Raw genomic sequence first — 21,227 nt, 5'->3', positions numbered from 1 at the left:
ATTACTTGGGCAAAATTTCAGCTCAATCGGACATGATTTGGGGGTACCTCAAAGTCCCAAAAAAGTCGATTTTCGGCCAGGATTTTTTTTTCGAGATAACACCAGATCTCGACGATTTATGCATTTGTATGTCATTTGGCATCGAGAAAAAAAATCGATTGTCTAAATTTCCTTTACACTTTAAGATTTTCGAGGATGAAAATATCAAAACTTTGAGCGCTTTGAGGCACCCCTAAATCATATCCGATTGAGCTGAAACTTTGCACAGATCATTTCTTTGGGCCAATAAACAGAATGTACATGGTCGGTTTTTGAAATTTGACATGACCATTTTCGCTGCCACCCTAATGTGGATATATGTGAATTAAATCACATTTATACTATTTGGAAAATGCTTATTTCAATTTATGCGGACAATCAATTGCTACAATGAACATCATATGTACCTAGTATTGGTATTTACATTTCCAGTAAAAGTCAAAACGTCTTTGTCGGTTATTTCAGTGGGTGTCTATTTGGAAGAAATTTCATGAAATGTCTGGAAGAGGTACTCTGAATTTATTGTGAGTCTATTGAAACATATCTAATTTACCGGTAACGTTAAAATCTTTTTGATTTCATTAATTATCTCATTATTTTCATTATTTTTACAGAGAATAGTATTCGTATGAGCAGCGTATCAATGGCTTCTTATATTCATCTATTAGAAAACGACAAGCAACAGGACACTTTCATGAGAGGTATGTTTGAACTCTACAAAGAATTTGATTGAAATGGGGATGTAGTTTATAGCACAAATTACTGGTAATTTGTTGTTTTCGAACGATGTATGAAAACTTAACAGTGAAAAGAAATACAATCAATAATTACAAGCACAAAATTCATTTTTTTGCTAGTGTAACATTCTTCAGGAAAAACTAGTTGATTGGCTTTAACTTGATATGTTGATCATCGGTTCAGTAGTCCAAAAGTTATGAATTTTTGAAAAAATGTCATTTTTGGAAAAAAATAAAAAGGGAAAAAATTGAAAGGGAGGTCGATGAAGTTTCGGTGCTTTGAACCAACTAGGAAAATAATTTAATTTTTCGAAAAGTGAAAATTCCGTCATGTGAAATGACGGATTAATATATCGGATGAAAGTTGTTACAATGGTGCTACGATGACTACAACTATAGCATTGTAGAACAATGTTAACACACAGGTACAGATAAACGTGTTTCCTCCACTCATTAACAACTCCGTAATCGTTTCACGCTTGATTCGTTAGTCGATTTCGGTAACTACCTCCCAAACCCGAAGTGCGAACGATAATTGTAGCTGTATGGCTCTGCGTTAACAACGAGCATCGTTAGCGTTACCAAACGTGACGATGATGACTGCGAAAAAGTGAGCAGTAAATTGCTCTTACTATTTGTGCGGAAGGCAAAAGGTAAGGTGTTTTTTGCCTTATTACACTTATTGAATAGCGGTGAATCGATTATATCTACAGTTGTGTTACGTCTAGTAACACATTCATTGAGGTTCAGAAAGGACTATCGTTGCACTGAATAGCAGCCGGAGTTTTCACACATTCGTATGATAATTGTGTTGCAGGTAGAGTTTTTTTTTTATCCCATTTATTTATTTAAGGCTCATTAGCATTTTAGCTGTAAACAGAGCCGAATTTTAATCGTGTACATGTCACATGGTTATCATATCTATAATTAGCACATTACACAGTTGCCATTTTTCGGCGTTAGAGTATTTCCTTCTATACCATTCCATATGGTACACATTTACACAGTAGCAGCCATATTTAGGCGTAAGAGTTTTCTATCTGTTCTTCCATTATCCAGTTAGACCGGACAGCGGAGACAGTTGATTGATCATTGTTGAGTTATTTATAGAACAGTAGCCCGATGTGTCTGGCAGAGCAGAGCAGTTGTATGGATGAATCGATCTTATTTCGACCGTGGATCGATCTCCATCGCTGATGATTGTTGCGTGGACGTAGCTATTCTGTAACAACACAAAGATGGTCAATGAGGGTCCTGAGTTATGAACTCACGATCGATCGCTTACTAAGCGAACGCGCAACCAATGTGGCTACGGAGACCCCCTCAGGTAGAGTTGGAATAGTATATTTTTATCTGTCTGCTTCTACTAAACACAATCGGATAGATCACTGGTGGTTTTCATGATATAGATGACGAATTATTCTTCCAAGACTACTTGACAAATCGTATATTTGAGAAAAAAATATCAAACCCCTATGAGTTGCCTGGGCAAATTAATATCGTGGTGCTTACCGGAAGTGACGCTAAAGCCAGCCACTTATGCAAAGACTTCCTAGCCAGAAAAAATATTTTCGAAGATTTCGCAGTTAACATCCTCATTACAATTCAATTACGTCCAAATAGCAGAGGACGAAAATAGAGACAAACCATAAATCCTCCTCGACAGACAACAGTCTCCGTGTCCGTGCCCGGATTTTTCATTCATTCCAGCCAGGCTTTCAATTTCCCACCGAGGATGATGCAAATGAGCTACTGCGACGCACAAACACCGAACCCCGATCGTTAATAGACACATTAAGTCGGTGAGGCTTTTGGGGGGCTAAGTGGTTCAAAGTGATGGATGAACGTTGGGCATAGTACTTAATTCTCGATTGATTGAAAGCAAAATCTGCCGCCCTGCCGCCACACCCTGGCAGCCTCGCCAATCATTCTGATGTTATTAGCGAATTGATTGCTTCCAAATGACTCGGTGATAAATGATGTACGGACGTGATCTGTTTGGTGAAACAGGAGGAGAAGGAGGCGGACGGGACCCCAACAAAGGCGCTGCATAAATTATTTAACTTCGTCAGTCGCAAAGTCAGACGGTTGTGGACCAGAAATCGTTGTGGAAAGTGAGCAAGCTATTAAATCAATTATAATGTGAGTGAGCAACATTATAAAGGGTGTGTCACATCAAATTGCATCACGGAAAAAACGCTGTAGAAATTCGCCCAGTAGACCGATCCTTTTGAAAATTTTAGACAGTAAAATAAAAACTATTGAACAATTTTTGGCATTTTCTTTTTATTCATACTTCGAGCCCAAGCCCGTATGCTCGCACCTTCCTCTTTACCCCGTCCATAAGGTTCTGTACAACGTCAGGTTGTAGTTTTTTTTTGAACAGAAATCCATTTTCTCTTAAAGTCCGCCTCCAATTTGACAACTTTTGGGTTCTTCCGGAGGACCTGCTTCATAATCGCCCAATATTTTTCTATTGGGCGAAGCTCCGGCGCGTTGGGCGGGTTCATTTCCTTTGGCACGATGGTGACCCCGTTGGCTTCGTACCACTCCAACAGTCCTTTGAATAGTGGCACGAAGCGAGAGCCGGCCAGAAGATGGTCGGGCCCTCGTGCTGCTTCAATAGTGGTAGTAAGCGCTTCTGTAGGCACTCCTTAAGGTAAACCTGCCCGTTTACCGTGCCGGTCATCACGAAGGGGGCGCTCCGCTTTCCGCAAGAGCAGATCGCTTGCCACACCATGTACTTTTTTGGCAAACCTGGATAGTTTCTGCTTGCGAATCTCCTCTGGAACGCTGAATTTGTCCTCTGCGGAGAAGAACAACAGACCCGGCAGCTGACGAAAGTCCGCTTTGACGTAGGTTTCGTCGTCCATTACCAGGCAATGCGGCTTCGTCAGCATTTCGGTGTACAGCTTCCGGGCTCGCGTCTTCCCCACCATGTTTTGCCTTTCGTCGCGGTTAGGAGCCTTCTGAACCTTGTATGTACGCAGGCCCTCCCGCTGCTTGGTCCGCTGGACGAATGAACTTGACAAATTCAGCTTATTGGCGACATCCCGGACCGAAATTCTCGGATCACGTCTAAATTGCTTAACTACGCGCTTGTGATCTTTTTCACTGACGGAGCATCCATTTTTGCCGTTCTTCACCTTCCGGTCGATGGTTAGGTTCTCGAAGTATCGTTTTAGTGCTCTGCTGACCGTGGATTGAACGATTCCCAGCATCTTACCGATGGCCCGATGTGACAACTCCGGATTCTCGAAATGAGTGTACAGGATTAATTCACGACGCTCTTTTTCGTTCGACGACATTTTTCCAAATTTACGAAAAATTGACAGTGAAGCATGGCCAACGTGATCTATACACTCTTATCTAATTATAAGCGAGAGCTGAAGATATAATTCCTAAAAATTAATTTTCTACAGCGTTTTTTCCGTGATGCAATTTGATGTGACACACCCTTTAGTTACTGGGGTAGAACAAATAAAATCACAGGAACAATCGCGTAACGCGGGTTTCGTGATTCGCAGCACCGAAGCGCAGGAACGACTCTAACCACAAACTAACAATCGTGGGGATAGTAACCCGCTCAGAGGCGATGGCGGATGGTCCATTTCTAAATCATGCTTCTAATGTGTGCACATTTTATTGCTCTCATGATCCGTATAATGCAGAGGCACTTGGTGGGAATGAACTGATCCGAGGGGAATTAATTATTCGTTTTGATGTTTCCGCTGTATGTTATGGTATCGCGGGGGATAAAATGAGCACTGCCACGCAGAGAGATGAGCAATGGACATTGTTGAATCAGTTTAGAAAACGGTTTAGCAAATATTTGGGTTTTATGGCTTAAGCTTTTTTTTTAAATTGATGTCGTTAGTTTCAATCATTTCTATGAAATAAGTAAAATTTCAAATGGGTTCTCTTATCGAATTATGAATCGGCGTATCTCATTATAAGAGCACCGCAGACTGCAGACATTTTATCGGCCGTTAGTTTGGTCGGCTTCTTAATTGGTACGGAAAGATATGCATACGCGCTCATTACACCGATTCAGAAAAAATAGGTCCTGTAATGTGAACGTCAAAAATAACAGACCAGTTTGTTGCACGTCGTAATTTCATAACCCTCCCGAAACTGAATTTCGAAATCGAAATCGATAAACTCTTGCTCTTTTATTTCAGTGCACAATGATCGAGGTGGTTTAGAGGCTTAGAACTCGACAATTATTCTCTAGATGAAAACTGTCTTCGTCAAAGTTGTTACATATGATAGAGCGCTCATTTTGTCAAAAATAGGGTGACCAAAATTGTCAATGAAATAAAAAATATAACTTTAACTTCAGCGAATAACCAATTACTTTTTTAAATGGATTCATTCAGTTTAACCTGTTTGTCTGTGTATTTGAATGTCTGTGAGGTAGGTACCATGTATTTTTGCAATCCCCTCAATGTCGGTATTGACGAATTTCATGCCAACTCGTCTTAGGAGTTGGCAGAATCATCTCAGATAATAGTGAAACGTTGTGGGTGTTAAGACATGGGTCATTTAAGCAACTTTGCATACTTGAAATATTCGAAAAAAAAATAAAACTACTATTTGAAAAAAGACAATTTTTTTCTTATTTTTTACAGAAATTTATAATTTTAAAACTATGATACCTACAAAATTCTTGTCAAAGGATAAAATGTAAGAAATTGTTTGAATTTTCACAAAAAAAAATACCAAAATTTTTTGGAAACAAACTTCGCTCACAAAAACGTTACATTAAAAATTAAAATTCATTTTTCTCAAAAACGTTTTTTTTAAATTCCCAAAAATATATATATGAATAGGCCTTACAATTGGATTACAAGTCGTTCATACATCGGAAGAAATCAGAAGTTACTTGTTGGCGTGTATCATTCTCCTAGTTTCAGTGATAACGAATTCTTGAGATTACTTGAGCATGAATGGCTTTCAGATGCGAAGAATGATGGTATCGAAAATATAATTTGTGGTGATTTCAATATAAATTATAACAGTATGTACGAGAGTCGTGAGTTGAGACGAGTGGCAGATGTGTGCGGTTTGAAGCAGTACGTTGTACAAGACACCCGAGTAACACAACTAAGTAGCACAAAGATTGATTTAGTTTTGTCTAATCATGAAAACTGCGTGGCAAACGTTTTATATGATTATAGAATTTCAGATCATGAGACTATTTGTGTTAAACCAGGTAGCAATTTTGTTCCAGACACTCAAAATGAGCATGTTTCGGTTAAATCATGGGTTCGTTATAATCAGGCGAGTCTTTGCAATTTATTAAGACAAAGTTTGTCTATTTCCTCTACTGTCGGAGGCGATATTCATGGTGAAGCGAGAACATTTGATGAAATCTCAGAAAAAAGTGTATCGCAACTAATAGATATCAAAATCGTTACAACACATCCAGTAAACAGCTGGTATTCCAATCATCTGGCTAATCTAAAGTGTCGCAGTGATAGATTGTGTGGTAAGCATAGGCAAGATAGAACAACGCGAAACTGGAATAATTATGTTGCTGCTAGAAAGCTATATTCGAGGGCGCTGAGAGAGGCAAAAAATACAATGTTTCAAGAAGAATTAGAAATAAATAAATATGACGGAAGAAAATTATGGAAAACTATTAAAAAACTACTGAATTCCAAGACGACGAAACCGAATATAATGAACTTTGATGACATAGAAATAACAGACGAACAAGAAATTGCAAATCGATTGAATGAGTATTTTGTTGATAGCGTGATTGAAATACATGAAAGCATTCCTCCATGTCAGACAGTGTTGGTGTCGAATGTGTGTCAGTTGTCAGCGTTAGTGTCAGTGTCAGTCGAAGACGATCCGCATTTGAGGAATTTCTCATTGGTTACAAATGATGAACTCAACGAATTAATAAAGAATTTGAAACGTACATCAGGAATTGGAAGTGTGTCAACCCAAGTGTTTAGAGACGCGTCGTTAGTTATGAATGGTATGTTGTTGAAAATCGTAAATGAAAGTCTTCGATGCGGTGTAGTCCCAGAACCGTGGAAAGAATCGATAGTAATACCTATCCCGAAAGTGACAAACACTACTGATGCAAAGCTACACAGACCCATAAATATGTTGAGACTGCAAGAAAAAATTTTAGAGCTGTGTGTGAAGAAGCAGTTGCTGGAATTCATTAACAGAAAAGGCATTTTGATTCCAGAACAATCAGGCTTACGAAAGAATCATTCTACTGAGACTGCGATAAACTTAATATTACGCAAATGGAAGTCTAATATAGAGAATGGAAAATACACGGTAGCTGTGTTCTTGGATTTCAAAAGAGCTTTTGAAACTGTTGATAGACAGAAGCTTCTTCAAGTATTACAGAACATAGGAATTGTTGGTGTGGTTTTGCATTGGTTTACAAGCTATTTGAATAATAGAAGTCAAAGAACTAGATTTGGAAATACTACATCGGATCGAAGACTAAATGATTTAGGTGTTCCTCAAGGTAGTGTGTTAGGTCCTTTGTTGTTTATTCTCTATATTAATGACATGCAATATCATACAGGAAGAGGTGTATTGAAATTGTTTGCCGATGACTCTACAATTTATTGGGTGAATGATGACTTGTCTACAGCAATAGCGGAGGCAAACGAAGACTTGAAAATAATTACGGAGTATTTGAAAATGAAGAGACTTTGTCTGAATCTTTCCAAGACGTACTGGATGATAATCGGAAGTCGGAAGAAAGACGGACATCCACCTATGTTCATGGATGGTGTAATGATTGAACGAGTAAAAATTGTTAAATATCTAGGTGTGCAAGTCGACGAGAAGCTAACGCTCATTGAACATGTTGACTACGTTATAAAAAAGGTGGCTGTTAAATATGGTGTGCTTTGCCGGATAAACAGGTATCTAACATTCGAATCTAAGGTGACGTATGTACGGTCTGTTATAATGCCACATTTTGATTATTGTGCTACAGTATTGCTACATGCTTCAGATACGCAACTACAAAGACTGCAACGTTTACAAAATAAGATAATGAGAGTGGTTCTTAGATGTAGTAGGTACACACCAAGTGTTTCGATGTTGGATATGCTTCAATGGTTGTCCGTACGACAAAGGACTGTCCGAAATTGCCTGATTTTTATTCATAAAATGAAACTCGGATTACTACCTGATTATTTGATGGAAGATGTCGAATATGGAAGAGACGTGCACACTCATAACACTAGGAGAGCAGCTGACTTTAGATTACCATATCTTACAAAAACAACGACACAACGATCGCTTTTCTATCGTGGACTACAAATTTACAACACATTACCTCAAGACGCTAAAGAAATGACAAATATCGCACAATTCAAAAGGACAACAATTGACTTCGTTAAAAAATTTTATTGACCACTGACATGAATGTCAGCGAATGAGAACAAAATGATAATTATATAATGACTACAGAATGTACATTTCATAATTGACTAGATGTGATGGACTTAGAGTGATGGCCATACGCGGGAGTAGACGCAACGAGAAATATAGTACCAGAAAAAATCCGACGACATCAAGTAATATAACATTGAAAACCTAATTATCTACGAGATAATCAGTCCCTCCCACTCCAAAAGAAGCGTATGGGGTGGAGGTAGGACCCAAAAAAATGAAAGGGCCTTTGGGACCATCACAGATAAAAAAAAAAGATGGTCACTTTTACAGGGAAAAGGTTTTTCGAACAACAACAATTTCATGTTTTCTTTGAAAAAAATACAATTTATCCTAATTTTGTTTAAAGTTAAGATAGGGACATAGTGTATTCGACAAAGTTTTAGACCTTGCTAAAATATAAACTTTTGTCAAAGACATTAACTTTCTATCTTTTATAGTTTTTGGAATATAAGTCATTTTTGTGTGAAGACTCCTGAAAAAAATAATGTTTTGCTCGTAACACTTTTGTGTGTAAATTCTCTCGTTTGACATGTTCTTGACAAATTTCTAAATAGAGAAAAGTTAGCGGAGCATGTAAATTGCGATAATTTATACATAAAAATGTTACGAATTAAACAATGATAGTATTTTTTCGAAGAACTGGAATCCGAAATTTGTTGTTCGTTGTTGTACGAAAAACTTTTCCCATGTAAATGTGCCCATCGTCCGATGTATGGAAAACTTATTAGAAATTTTAAGGGCTATTTATATTTATTTTTTTCAGAATTTTAAAAGCATATGTTTTCGAGAAAAATGATTTTTCTTTTTGAATTATTTTGTTATTCAATGAATTTTTTTTTCCAAAAAATTCTTTGATAATTTTTAATGAAAACCAAAATAATTTCCTACATTCCATTCTTTGACTAAAATTTTGTAGGTCTGATAGATTTTTTTTAAGTTTTTTTTTTTAATTTTTAAGTTTTTTCAACTTTTTTTTTCAAAAAAATCTTAATTTAAAAACTATAAGATCTACAAAAAATTGGTCAGAGAATGAAATGTAGGAAATTAGTCAGGTTTTCATTAAAAATTATCAAAGTTTTTTTTGGAAAAAAATTGAATTGAAAAAAAATATTTATAAATATAAATTTGAAAATTAAAATTCATTTTGTCTTGAAAACATATGTTTTCAAGATTCTAAAAAAAAATAATATAAATAGCCCTCAAAATTTCCAGCAAGTTTTCCATACATCGGACGATGGGCACATTTACAAAGAATAGGTTTTTCGAACAACAACTTATTTTTTATTTGAAAAAATACTATAAATGTTTAATTTGTAATATTTTTATGTATAAATTATCGCAATTTACATGCTCTGCTAACTTTTCTCTATTTAGGAACATGTCAAGAACATGTCAAACGTGAGAATTTACACATAAAAATGTTACGAGTAAAACTTTTTTTTTTCCAGGGGTCTTCATACAAAAATTGGTCAAGTGTTCCTACATTTCATTCATTCTTTCACAAGAATTTTGTAGGTATGATAGTTTTCAAATAATCAATTTTTGTAAAAAATTAAGGAAAGAAATATTTTTTTCCAAAAAGTCGTCTAATTATTTTTCGAATATTTCAAGTATGCAAAGTTGCTTAAATGACTCATGTCTTTACACCTACAACGTTTCACTGCTATATGAGATGGTGCTGCCAATGACCAGTCGGGTTGGCATGAAATTCGTCTATTGCGTCTTGCACTGTGGTCACGCGTATACTAAAGCTTGCCACTCAGAAATCAGAAAGTAAACTAACTCATAAAGTTCAATTTGATATGTCGATCATCTAAATCGGCTCAGTGGTTCAAAAGTTTTGAACTTTTGAAAAAATTCATTTTTGGGATAAAGGGGAAAACTACGGGTCTAATGTTTTGCGATAAAGAACAAAATTACCAAAATTTCCGCGATTTTATTTTAGTCTCATCAATGTCCTTGATTAATGAAGGAAGGGGTGTGATAACTGGTAACTGCTACTCTCCTAATTATTTTCTAGCTTTTAATCTGTATCTGTATTATTATTATGTTTAATCACAAAGAACCGCGTTGCACTCATATATACAGTTTGACATTCTTGGAGATACCGCGAAGTAAACATCGTGTTTCTTTCTTGGTGACCCGCGACATAACAAGTATAATATATATGACGAGTATAACGCAATAATGATTTGGCGAAACATGCGTTTGAAATCCCCTAATTTTCGTAACATTTTTCGTAGAGTGACCCTATAAAGTAATCAAAGAAGTAGTCCTACGTCAAAATTAAGAAAACCATTTTTAAGACCAAAAACGCAGATTTTATTGGGGCAACCCTGATACCAATGGGTAGAAGAAATGTTTGCGAAAATTGTAATACTTCCAATTTTCTTTAATTCAAACCATTTACGATTTGGGGAATCGAAATGTATAGCATATCCAACGTACCATTAAAAAAAATCCGATTCGATTGATGTGCTAATGATCAAAATTAATTCGTAGCGAAAGTAGATATTATAACGTTATCTTTATATTATAAAATCGTGACCTGTTTTCTCAGCTGGCACCCTTGCTGATAGACGTCTTTCTTTCTGCATTAAAAAATCAAGGGAAAAACATAAAAATAAAGGTTTATTCTCATTTAGAATTTATTTTTCTTGTTTATAGGTTGTTAAAGTCGTATCAATACAACAAAATAAATCATAAAAAGGTTTTCCTGTAATCCTCTGATTGTATGATATTTATACATGATTTGGTTGAACCTTACCTTCATATTTTTCAGCAAATTCATCCTTGAAACTCCTCCCTGAGCCGATACATAATACTTCGCTTACAAAATAGAGTCTATAATTGTGGGTGCCAACCGATTTCCGAACATTGTTTTGTTGGCATTGTGAAGTGAAAATATTCGCTCAACACATGTTGATGAATGTTATCAAAAAGTGTCTTAGAAACGACCTTAGCAATGGATACAAAAAATTCTCATCACTCTCGCGCCAAATTGGCTACTGTGTAGTATACAACAAAATTATCGTTAGATGAGAAATGTACACGAACAAATTCGGCTCTGTTACAGCTGAATTGCAAAAGGAGCCTAATAAAATAAACAGATGGGATAAAACATCAAAATCATTGCTGGAACGACGTTAGCGGTTGAGGTGTTCCGGTATGGCGATATTGACGGTGTCGCATTACTTTCTTACGCATTTTCATGCCGATCACTTCATTGGTTTGAAGTTTTGAATTATAATGTCACCGATAAAGGGTCGGTTAATGGTGTGACGCCTAGTGAAGACATTCATAAACGTGAGCAAGGGAACCACTGCACAGTAATCACAGAAAAAACGTAATTTGTGGATTATTTCTTCGAGAAATGGTTTTTGGGGCCGGTAATGTTGCTGAGGGATACTTAAAAACTTCTTTGATATTCAATAGTATCATTGTTTCAGTGCCACTCTAGACAGCAGGCAATAATGATCCGAGTTAATTAAAAAAAACTAGAAGTGGGTTATATCTGTGATATAACAGCAAGGTTAAAACATTTAAAAAATTACAGAAATTTCACGAATGCATGAAGAGGTTATGGTGATCAAGCTTCAACGCATATAACATGTAAAGAATTGTATAATTGGTTCAATAATATTTTTATATCAATGACACTCTTCGTTTAGAACTGTCGAGATAATTCAAAAGCGATGAGTGGCTGATAGCCTTGCACGATAATTCAATTCAAACGTTGAATTGTCTAAAAATTAAACCAATGTTATTTGATTATTTGTTTTCGAAATAAATTGATTTTGTTTTTCCATGAAAAACTGACTTAAACATGTTTCAATTCATAACCATTATTTTGGCAAAAAATCATGAAGTGCGTTCCTCGACTCGCTTCGAATGTTCTCCGTGAATTGTTGCTCAATTGAAAAGTCAAATCAGTTACAGCCTAGATGTTGGAAACACGTTTCGCGAATAAAACCGTAGTTCAATCAACTCCATGACAATCCATTCTCTGCTTCCTTTTTCACTATATGTACCACGTACCGACGGGCTTTACACAGTTTACCTTATCGTGATTAATAAAACAATATAAAATCGAACAATAACTGATCCGCATAGCGAGATGACAATATTGTGGAAAATCATTTTAGTTTGGAATTTTAATTAAAAAGCCCCTTCTCATACTTGCCCCATTCAATATGGGTTTGTGAGGCAAACAAGCGTATTCGTTCGTCACTCGATATCTGTTTTGTACCACCCACCCATTATAATGGGAATAGCTTTTGGAATCACAATACAATAATACAGCTGTTCAAAAATGCGCTCTGAAAGACCTCGAATCAGACACTCCCAGCGCTCTCCCCTGGGGTTAGTGGAATAATTTCGTCCTTTGAAATACTGTCATTGTTTTCAGATTCGACAAAAATATTATGGCAGTGAGTATGGTCGCGAAAAATTATTAGATTCAAAAAATTATCTGCATTTGATTTGCAAATAAAAAGAATCATATTGACTTTTTCGAATGGTGATGAAATAAAAAATGGCGTTGGTAGCCTTGAATTGGCTTCGTACTACATCTTACATTAAGGGTGTCAAATCAAAAAACAGGTCACGTTTTTATGAAATAAAGTCAACGTTAATAACTATTTTGGCTACGGACGGATTTTAACGATTTGCATACCAATCGAATCGGAAATGTTCTAAGATTTGTTTGATATGCTACACATTACAACCGAATATTTCATTTGAAGGGCATCGGGCATTGCAATTAACACAATCATCCGAGCGATGGCAAAGCAGGATAAAAAGAGAAGAGTGCAAATGAATATAGGTCGCTTCTAGCCATCAGTGTTTGACTTTGTGTGTGTTGCTTGTTTTCGTTGCGTGAAACTTAGAACTTGTCCATTTCCTGTACATGTGAATAGTACACCTTCGATACTTTCAGTTGTCATTCGTATTTGCTTTCGTGCGCATCAGCTCTGTTCTGATGCAACAAGCTCCTAGTTTTGTTGACGGTTTTGACCGAGAGACGATTGCACAATTGTACATTTGCACTCTTCTCTTTTTCGCCACAGCCTCGAATTTTTTTCCTCAATCGATACATCAAATGGAAGCCCTGAAAAACAACGTTTCCTGTATGAACTTGTATCCCTCAAACGGGTTAAATGAGATGACGTGGTAGAATCCGGAACCAGTTCAATAATGTACAAAAAATACTAGTAAAGCCATTACTACCTGTTTATTCAATTATGCATCATTCATTCGTTTTAAACACAAGTCTAAATAGTTAAGATCTACATAAACATAAGCATAAGTCAAATAAATCTATGACTACAGAAATATATTATGGATAAAAATAACATTTCTCCTTCGTTGCTACGTTGTCCGGAACATTGTTTGTAAGGAGTTGTAATAACTTTATAGCCAGGTGATGAATATTAAGCATCCTATGGCATTGGGTGCTAAGTTCAGCTTATGTATAGGAAAGTGAAAGGACAATGGGCAAGTATATTCGAGGAAGTGAAACGGGCTTCTAAGAAAGACATACATAGGGGAACTGGAGGAAATGTAGTCACCCTAAGGAATATGCCCATTTCCTGTGTCCACACACCACTAAAATTTCCGTTCTTCGATGAATACTGTAGGTCGACTTATTGTAGTTCAAGATAGTAAGCGGTGTTTTATTACGAAAATTTACATCAGCTTTCGAAATCATAACATTGTCAGTAGTAATCTTCCACTGACCACTTTGCCCCCCAAACAACGAAATGCGAAATATGCGAAATAATCGTTGAAATTAAACAAAATACCTATTCACTCTTAATGAATCGTTACATTTCTCGTAGAGTTACCCCCTATATAGAAATCAAATACATAGTCCTATGTCAAAAACATGGGTGTACTTCAAATTCCTTCTAGTGACGGGACCATATAATTTATTTCACATTTCTTCTTTATATTTATTCATTCTTATTTTCCATTTCTTGGTCCTCATAATCTGTCAATTCGTACAATATGTCTACCCTTTATCTTGACACGATTCGCTTATTCGAGAAGTTACGAAGTCTGTTCAAAACGTATCGCGACTTTCGAATTTACGCCGGTTTCGTATATTCCATTCTAGTTTTTTTTGTGATATTATGTTGGTACTCATGTCTCTCACTTATGCTGACAAGTACGGCTATTTTGAATGTTCAGTTAATTTTTGACAAATCATCTTCGATGTTTGAGTGACTTTTTCAAGTTTGGAGACAAAAAAAATCGCACGGGTCCAAATCTGGAGAATACGGTGGATGGGACAGCAGTTCGTAGTGCAATTCGACCAATCTGACTACAGCGGAATTTCCATTTTTTTACCACTAACCCGCGGACACGCCCGCTTCCACACACGGTCAAAAAATAAAACTACGAGTCCAATTCGGCTGAAATTTTGACAGTAGCCGTTATCGAGAGTGTACTACACGATAAGTAATCTCCATGAGGCTAGGTACTTATCGGACCACCTGTCTAACAGTAAACAACAACGATTCCTTGAAATACTCACATTTTATTTCAACCCGTCTGCAAATGCTTCAATATTTTACCCCAATAAAAATCATTCCTAATATGTACGATCCGTTTTGAAGTACTCGTCCTGAAAAATGTGTTTACTGAGTAGAGCTGAGTGTGTGTGTGTGTGTGCATGGGCCGAGGGGTGATTTAGCAAAGGATCTCACAATAACCGAAATCACATTTTGCCACTTTTATGAATAGAATAAATCTCGACGGTTTCGATATGCGCGCCGGCAAAAAGGGACAAACTCAGTCGATGGAGCGTCTCTAACGCAAACAGTATTAGCCCCATATGCGTGATCAATGTTTGATAAATGGAAGCGATTTGAAGTTCTTCTTTCGGTGCGCTATTCTGGCAGGATACCATTCCGTATGAACACTTTACGGAGCGCTTAAATTTATCATAACTCACCACGCCGCACCGCTATATTGTGTGAAGGTGTTGAAGCCCGAAGAAGCTCGAATGCTGGGATTCCTTTTGCCTGCTTTTTATGGGTTCCCGCAAGGATTGATTTGGGTTCGGCCCTACCTCTTTTCATATCGGTCTGGAGATTTTGCGAGGGAAATCCTCGCAGTCAATTCTTCATATTAATTTGGACGGTTCGTGATTTTATATGTATATTGTCTATTTTGAATCTTCATCCGCAGTGGCTTCCCCTTAATATTTATTGAAGCTTGCGTTGAATGTGCGATGTGAAAACTTGAAAGTCCACAAGGTAGAAGTAAAATAAGGTAGAGGTAAATTACACAACTGTATCTATTTTAGTAAGCTGTGAATGGAAGGGGTCAAATGCTACAAATGCTAAAGCGAGAGAATTAAGCATCGTCATCGCATTAATTGAACAAGAATCTAGAATAACCTATAACTCCGTGGTGAGATATCTAGAATTAAAGTTGAATAATTCTAAATTAGAGAATTATAAGCTAGTAGGGGGATCAGCTATGTACTAACAAATAATTTACTCCAGTCGATGTTCGTTTAAACTATAATCGTAGCCAATGTGAAATGAAACAATGTCAATCAAGTTCATCAAAACACTCATCACGTTACAAAGTGCCAATGCGATACAATTGGCCTGATTCTACGCGGCGTGTGATGTGAGATGACAATTGTTACATCACCATCACGCAACTCTTCTCACTCTATTCCTACAGTCGTATCGGGTGCCGTGAGCGGTTCATTTTATATATGTGAGAGGATGAACTGCATGTGACAAGTTGTTCATTCTGCTAGTTGCCAAATCAGATCCGAGGTGCCACATTCGCACATATGTTCACGATTTTGCAGATATTTAACTTTTGTCACAACCTTTGATTCCTGCTATAGGCTACTTAAATTATTGACAAAACATTATTAGTTCCAAATGATAAACGAAGCTGGCTAGTTTCGCAGACATTAGCTCGTATTTTCAGATATTTCAGATTGTTATCGCATATATTTGAGAAAAAACATCTGGCATCACAGAATTTTATTCATCTCGCTCAGAGAGATCACATATTTGTTTTGCAACAGTCAGTGCCATATCTATAGATCTGATTTTGCTTGACTTGTTGTTAGCATAAACATTTTCGTTGTGTATCGGGACATTCTGCCGAATTTGCAGGTATTTGATTGAGATTTAGTTTGTTCAACAAGCAGAGTGAAAGAGTGATTGTATCCTGTCAAGTTTTACATTTTTGTTTGTTTTGGTCGTAGTTACTTCTGCTCTCTGCGCTCTCAGTGTTCAATTGTCGCTGTGTCTCCGGCTCCGGCATATAACACGGCTTCTGAAATGGACATGCAGTTCGGTGATTATGACTCGCGGCTAGATAGATCAAACACAAGATCCATCGGCCTGATTCTACGCGGCGTGTGAGGTGAGATGACAATTGTCACATCACCATCACGCAACTTTCCTCACTCTATTCCTACAGTCGTATCGGATGCCGTGAGAGGTTCATTTTAGATAGGTGAGAGGATGAACTGCAAGTGACAAGGTGTTCATTCTGCTGGTTGCCAAATCAGATCAGAGATGCCACATTCGCACATATGTTCATGAATTTTCAGACATTTTACTATTGTCACAGCCTTTTATTCTCGATACAGGCTTGCTAAAATAGTGACGACATATTATTGGTTACAAATGGTAAACGAAACTGGCCAGTTTTGGCGACATTAAAGTCTTGTCCAGTTAGAATCCGTACGGAAGAAATCATTTATATCTCGGAGATAGAATGACATACAAAAAAGAGTGATCAACCAAAAGAAAGATATATTCTTGCACTTTTACAAAAAAATGTCCTTAAAATTATTTTTCTTCATTTCTGATGAAACTTCTCACTTTTCTGGTGATTCCTCCCAACAAACGTTGCACAGTGGCAGTGTCGACCTCTGTGGCCAGTTTTTTCCAGAATCTGGTCATCCCTGCAGCGTCCCGAGCCATTTTTCCGGTCTTCTTTAGCTTCCGCTTCATAATCGCCCAATATTTTTCAATTGGGCGGAATTGGGGGCAGTTTGGTGGGTTGAACTCCTTCTCGATAAAATCCACCCCGTTGTCGCGGTACCACTGGAGAACCTCCCGGCTATAGTGGCAACTCGCTAAGTCAGGCCAAAACTTAACGGGACCATTGTGTGCCTTTATGAAAGGCAACACACGCTCCTTCAGGCACTCTTCCTTGTACAATTTCGAATCCATGGTCTTTGTAGTGATGAAAACCGGCGTCTTCGCACCACAGGTGCATATACCCTGCCAGATCATCATCTTCTTGGCAAATTTGTCCATGAACATGAACTTGAATTTGGCGGGGACATCGCCTCGTGCCGTGGAAAGATAAAATTTTTGTCCCGGAAGTTGGCCGAAGTCCATTTTTACATAAGTTTCGTCATCCTGGAGCAGGCATCCATGGTACTTCGTTAGTACCTGATAATACAACTTACGAGCGCGAGTTTTCGTCACTAGACTCTGCTTCATCGTCCTATTTGGTTGCTTGATTGCTTTGTAGGAATGAAGTCCAGCTCGGTGAATGATTCGTCGAACGGTACTACGAGCGGCACCGTATTTCTGAGCGATATCATGTTCGGACAGTCCAGGGTTTGCTCTGACGGTTCTCAACACCTTCCAATTCAGCTGACGATCGTAGGTTCCGCTTCGACGCTTCTTTTGAACCGCCCGATCCACGCTGTTCCGCTCGCGGAATCGTCTGAGCACATCACATACGGTAGTTTTAGCGATATCCAACTGTTTCGCGATCTTCGCACCCGACCACGTTGGATTGTCAACGTGGGTGTGCAAGATTAATTTTCTTCTTCTGTCTTCCATGTGGAATAACTCCGGACTTACGGCACGAAAAAATTTGAAACTTTTACCACCAGAAGAGGAAACATTTGTAAACAAACCGCTGTAAAAACTTTCTTGCAGCGGCCACTGACTGTGCCGCTGTAAAATGTGCAACGCGTACGGATTCTAACTGGACAAGACTTTAGCACATATTTACAGATTTTTCAGAATTTCATCACTTACATATGAAACAAAAAATCTGGCATCCCTGAATCATATATTTACTACTGTTATTGTCGTTGTTGTTGTTTTACTAAGTTGTTTTCCCGTATCTATTTGAAATTGGTTTTATTTCTTTTCGATATGATTTCCTTTGATTTTTGGTTGAGTGATGACGAGAGTGATAACGAAAACAACGCTACACTTGTGCGACTGGAACGGCGGAAATTAAGAGACAAAAGTAATCCTCTTGAAATACCACATGATGCGTAAGTTTGTTTTTTTATTTAAATTGAATGAAATTTATGATTTCCAATCTGGTTCTCATTACAGGTTTGTAAAATATTTCCGCGTCTCGAAAGATCTCTTCAGGCATCTGCTCAACATAGTTGAGGGCAAACTAGGAGTGACTTCTGGATCTTCATCGGTGCTTCCAATAACAAAGCTATCAGCAGCATTGAGATTCTTTGCTAAAGGTGGTTATCAGAAGGGCGTAGGAAATGATTTGTTTGCAGGAATGGCACAACCTACACTATCGAACGCTTTATCGTCGATAATTGCCGTTTTAGAACGTGAAGTTTGTCCGACTGCCATACAGTTTCCTATGAATGAGGAGGAAATAAATGCAATCAAACTTGCTTTCTACGAGAAAACCGGATTCCCAGGTGTAATAGGATGTGTAGACGGAACACACATTCGGATTATTTCCCCTAGTGCTGATTTGCAGCATCTTTATTATAACAGGAAAGGATTTCACAGTTTGAACGTCATGCTGGTATGTATTCTTTCCTTTGTTGTTTGTTTTAAAGACTAGCGGCCCAATTCTATGTTTTAATAAGTTTACCGCAAATTCATTGGAATTGATTTGCTGTTACACTTAAACAAACTCTCGCAACTTTTTCTCTTTTCTTTTATTCAATGTTTCTTTTTAGTCCAAATGTCTCTATGTCTCATACTTCTACTCTTTCTCTGCGATCAATTGTTGCTCTTTCAATTTTGACTTTGACTTTCAACTCTCTACACTTGATTTCCTACTATCTACTTTATACTTTGTTCTCTCTTCTCTCTACTCTCGGCTCTTTATTTTAAACTCTACTCTTCATTCTCTGCTTTCTACTCTCTACTCTCTGCTCTCTACTTTCTCTCCACTCTCTCTACTCTCTCTACTCCCTCTACTCTCTCTACTCTCACTACTCTCTACTTCCTCTACTATCTACTCTCTCTACTCTCTACTTTCTCTAGTCTCTCTACTCTCTACTCTCTCTACTCCCTACTCTCTACTCTCTACTCTCTATTCTCTACTCTGTACTCTCTCTACTCTCTCTACCTTTTCTACTCTCTACTCTCTCTACTCTCTACTCTCTCTACTCTCTACTGTCTCCTCTCTACTCTCTACTCTCTACTCTCTCTACTCTTTACTCTCTCTACTCTCTACTATCTCTACTCTCCCTATTCTCCCTACTTTCTACTCTCTCTACTCTCTATTCTCTCTACTCTCTACTTTCTCTACTCTCTACTCTCTACTCTCTCTATTCTCCCTACTCTCTACTCTCGACTCTCTCTACTCTCCCTACTCTCCCTACTCTCCCTACTCTCTACTCTCTATTATCTCTACTCTCGGTACTCGCTACTCTCTCTACTCTCTCTACTCTCTACTCTCTCTACTCTATACACTCTCTACTCTCTACTCTCTACTCTTCCTACTCTCCCTACTTTCTATTCTCTACTCTCTCTACTCTCTACTCTCAACTCTCTCTCTATTCTCTCTACTCTCTACTCTCAACTCTCTCCCTACTCTCTACTCTTCCTACTCTCTACTCTCTCTACTCTCTACTCTCTCTACTCTCTCTACTCTCTACTCTCCCTAATCTTTACTCTCTCTACTCTATCTACTCTCTACTTTCTCTGCTTTCTACTCTCTCTACTCTCTACTCTCTACTCTCTCTACTCTCTACTCTCTACTCGCTACTGTAAAAAAAACGCACACACAAACACATACACGCACATGCACTCGCAAACGAACACATGCAGACGCGCACACTCTCTCACACAAAAGCACACCGCAGCTGCTCACTGCTCACTCTCTCACTCTGTTTGTGTTTACGTCAAGAATACGACCATTTACGACCGTTTACGACTGTTCACGACGACCGCGCTTTATTTTTTAGCGATTTTATTTATAGTAAGAAGATTTATACTTTACATAACATTTGCATATTTATTATCTTTGCACAATGTTTATATCTATGTTATTTATTTTTACTTGTAGGTCTGTGATCATAAGCACATGATTCGTTACGTGGATGCCAACAACCCAGGCTCTAACCATGATTCGTTCATCTGGAATAAAAGTCCTTTAGATGCCATGCTTAATGAGAGGTTCCAAAATGGCGAAAGAAATACGTGGCTTTTAGGTGAGAACTTGTATTTTCAAATTATTTTTTGTACACACAAATATTTGATTACAGGAGATGCAGGGTATCCTTTGAAACCTTACTTAGTGACACCCTTTCGCACTTCTATCAGCACACCAAGTTCACAAAGGCAAACTAAGTTTAATGAGATGCATTCGAAAACAAGGATGATTGTAGAGAGAACCATCGGAGTGCTGAAAAACGTTTTTCGATGCACTTTAGGCGCTCGTCAGCTGCACTACAAGCCAGAGAAAGCAGCCCGAATTGTGAACGTGTGTTGTGCTTTACACAATCTTCGACTGCAATTCAATGTACCGATTGATGAACAAAATTGGCTGCCGATAGTAAATAATGAAGTCATCGATGCCACGCCAAGTGATGCAGTTAACTTATCAGCCAATGACATTCGGCAACAAATAATGAACTCAATCGCTTAAAATTATTATAGCTTTTTAAAAATTGACTTTTGTTTTAAGTTAAGACAACCAACTTTGTAAACTTGTTTTACTGCATATTTTTACTTGTTTCTGTAGCTACGAAGACATAAGAGGATTTTAATAAAATAAATAGAT

At 37.6% G+C, this 21,227-nt stretch overlaps 1 protein-coding gene across 1 annotated transcript; it reads left to right on the top strand.

Annotated features, from left to right (window-relative positions):
- Positions 1 to 18,312: 18,312 nt before the first annotated feature.
- LOC129780075 (putative nuclease HARBI1) lies at positions 18,313 to 21,201 on the top strand. The gene is made up of 4 exons (XM_055787989.1): positions 18,313 to 18,510; positions 18,575 to 19,016; positions 20,511 to 20,655; positions 20,710 to 21,201. The coding sequence occupies exons 1-4, from the start codon at positions 18,386 to 18,388 to the stop codon at positions 21,090 to 21,092; spliced, it is 1,095 nt and encodes a 364-aa protein (XP_055643964.1). The 5' UTR covers positions 18,313 to 18,385; the 3' UTR covers positions 21,093 to 21,201.
- Positions 21,202 to 21,227: the final 26 nt, after the last annotated feature.

The sequence above is a fragment of the Toxorhynchites rutilus genome, chromosome 3 (assembly GCF_029784135.1).
Source record: "Toxorhynchites rutilus septentrionalis strain SRP chromosome 3, ASM2978413v1, whole genome shotgun sequence".
Classification (NCBI taxonomy): Eukaryota; Metazoa; Arthropoda; class Insecta; order Diptera; family Culicidae; genus Toxorhynchites; species Toxorhynchites rutilus.
The sequence above is the reverse complement of the archived record's forward strand: the minus strand, read 5'-3'. Positions and strand labels throughout refer to the sequence as shown.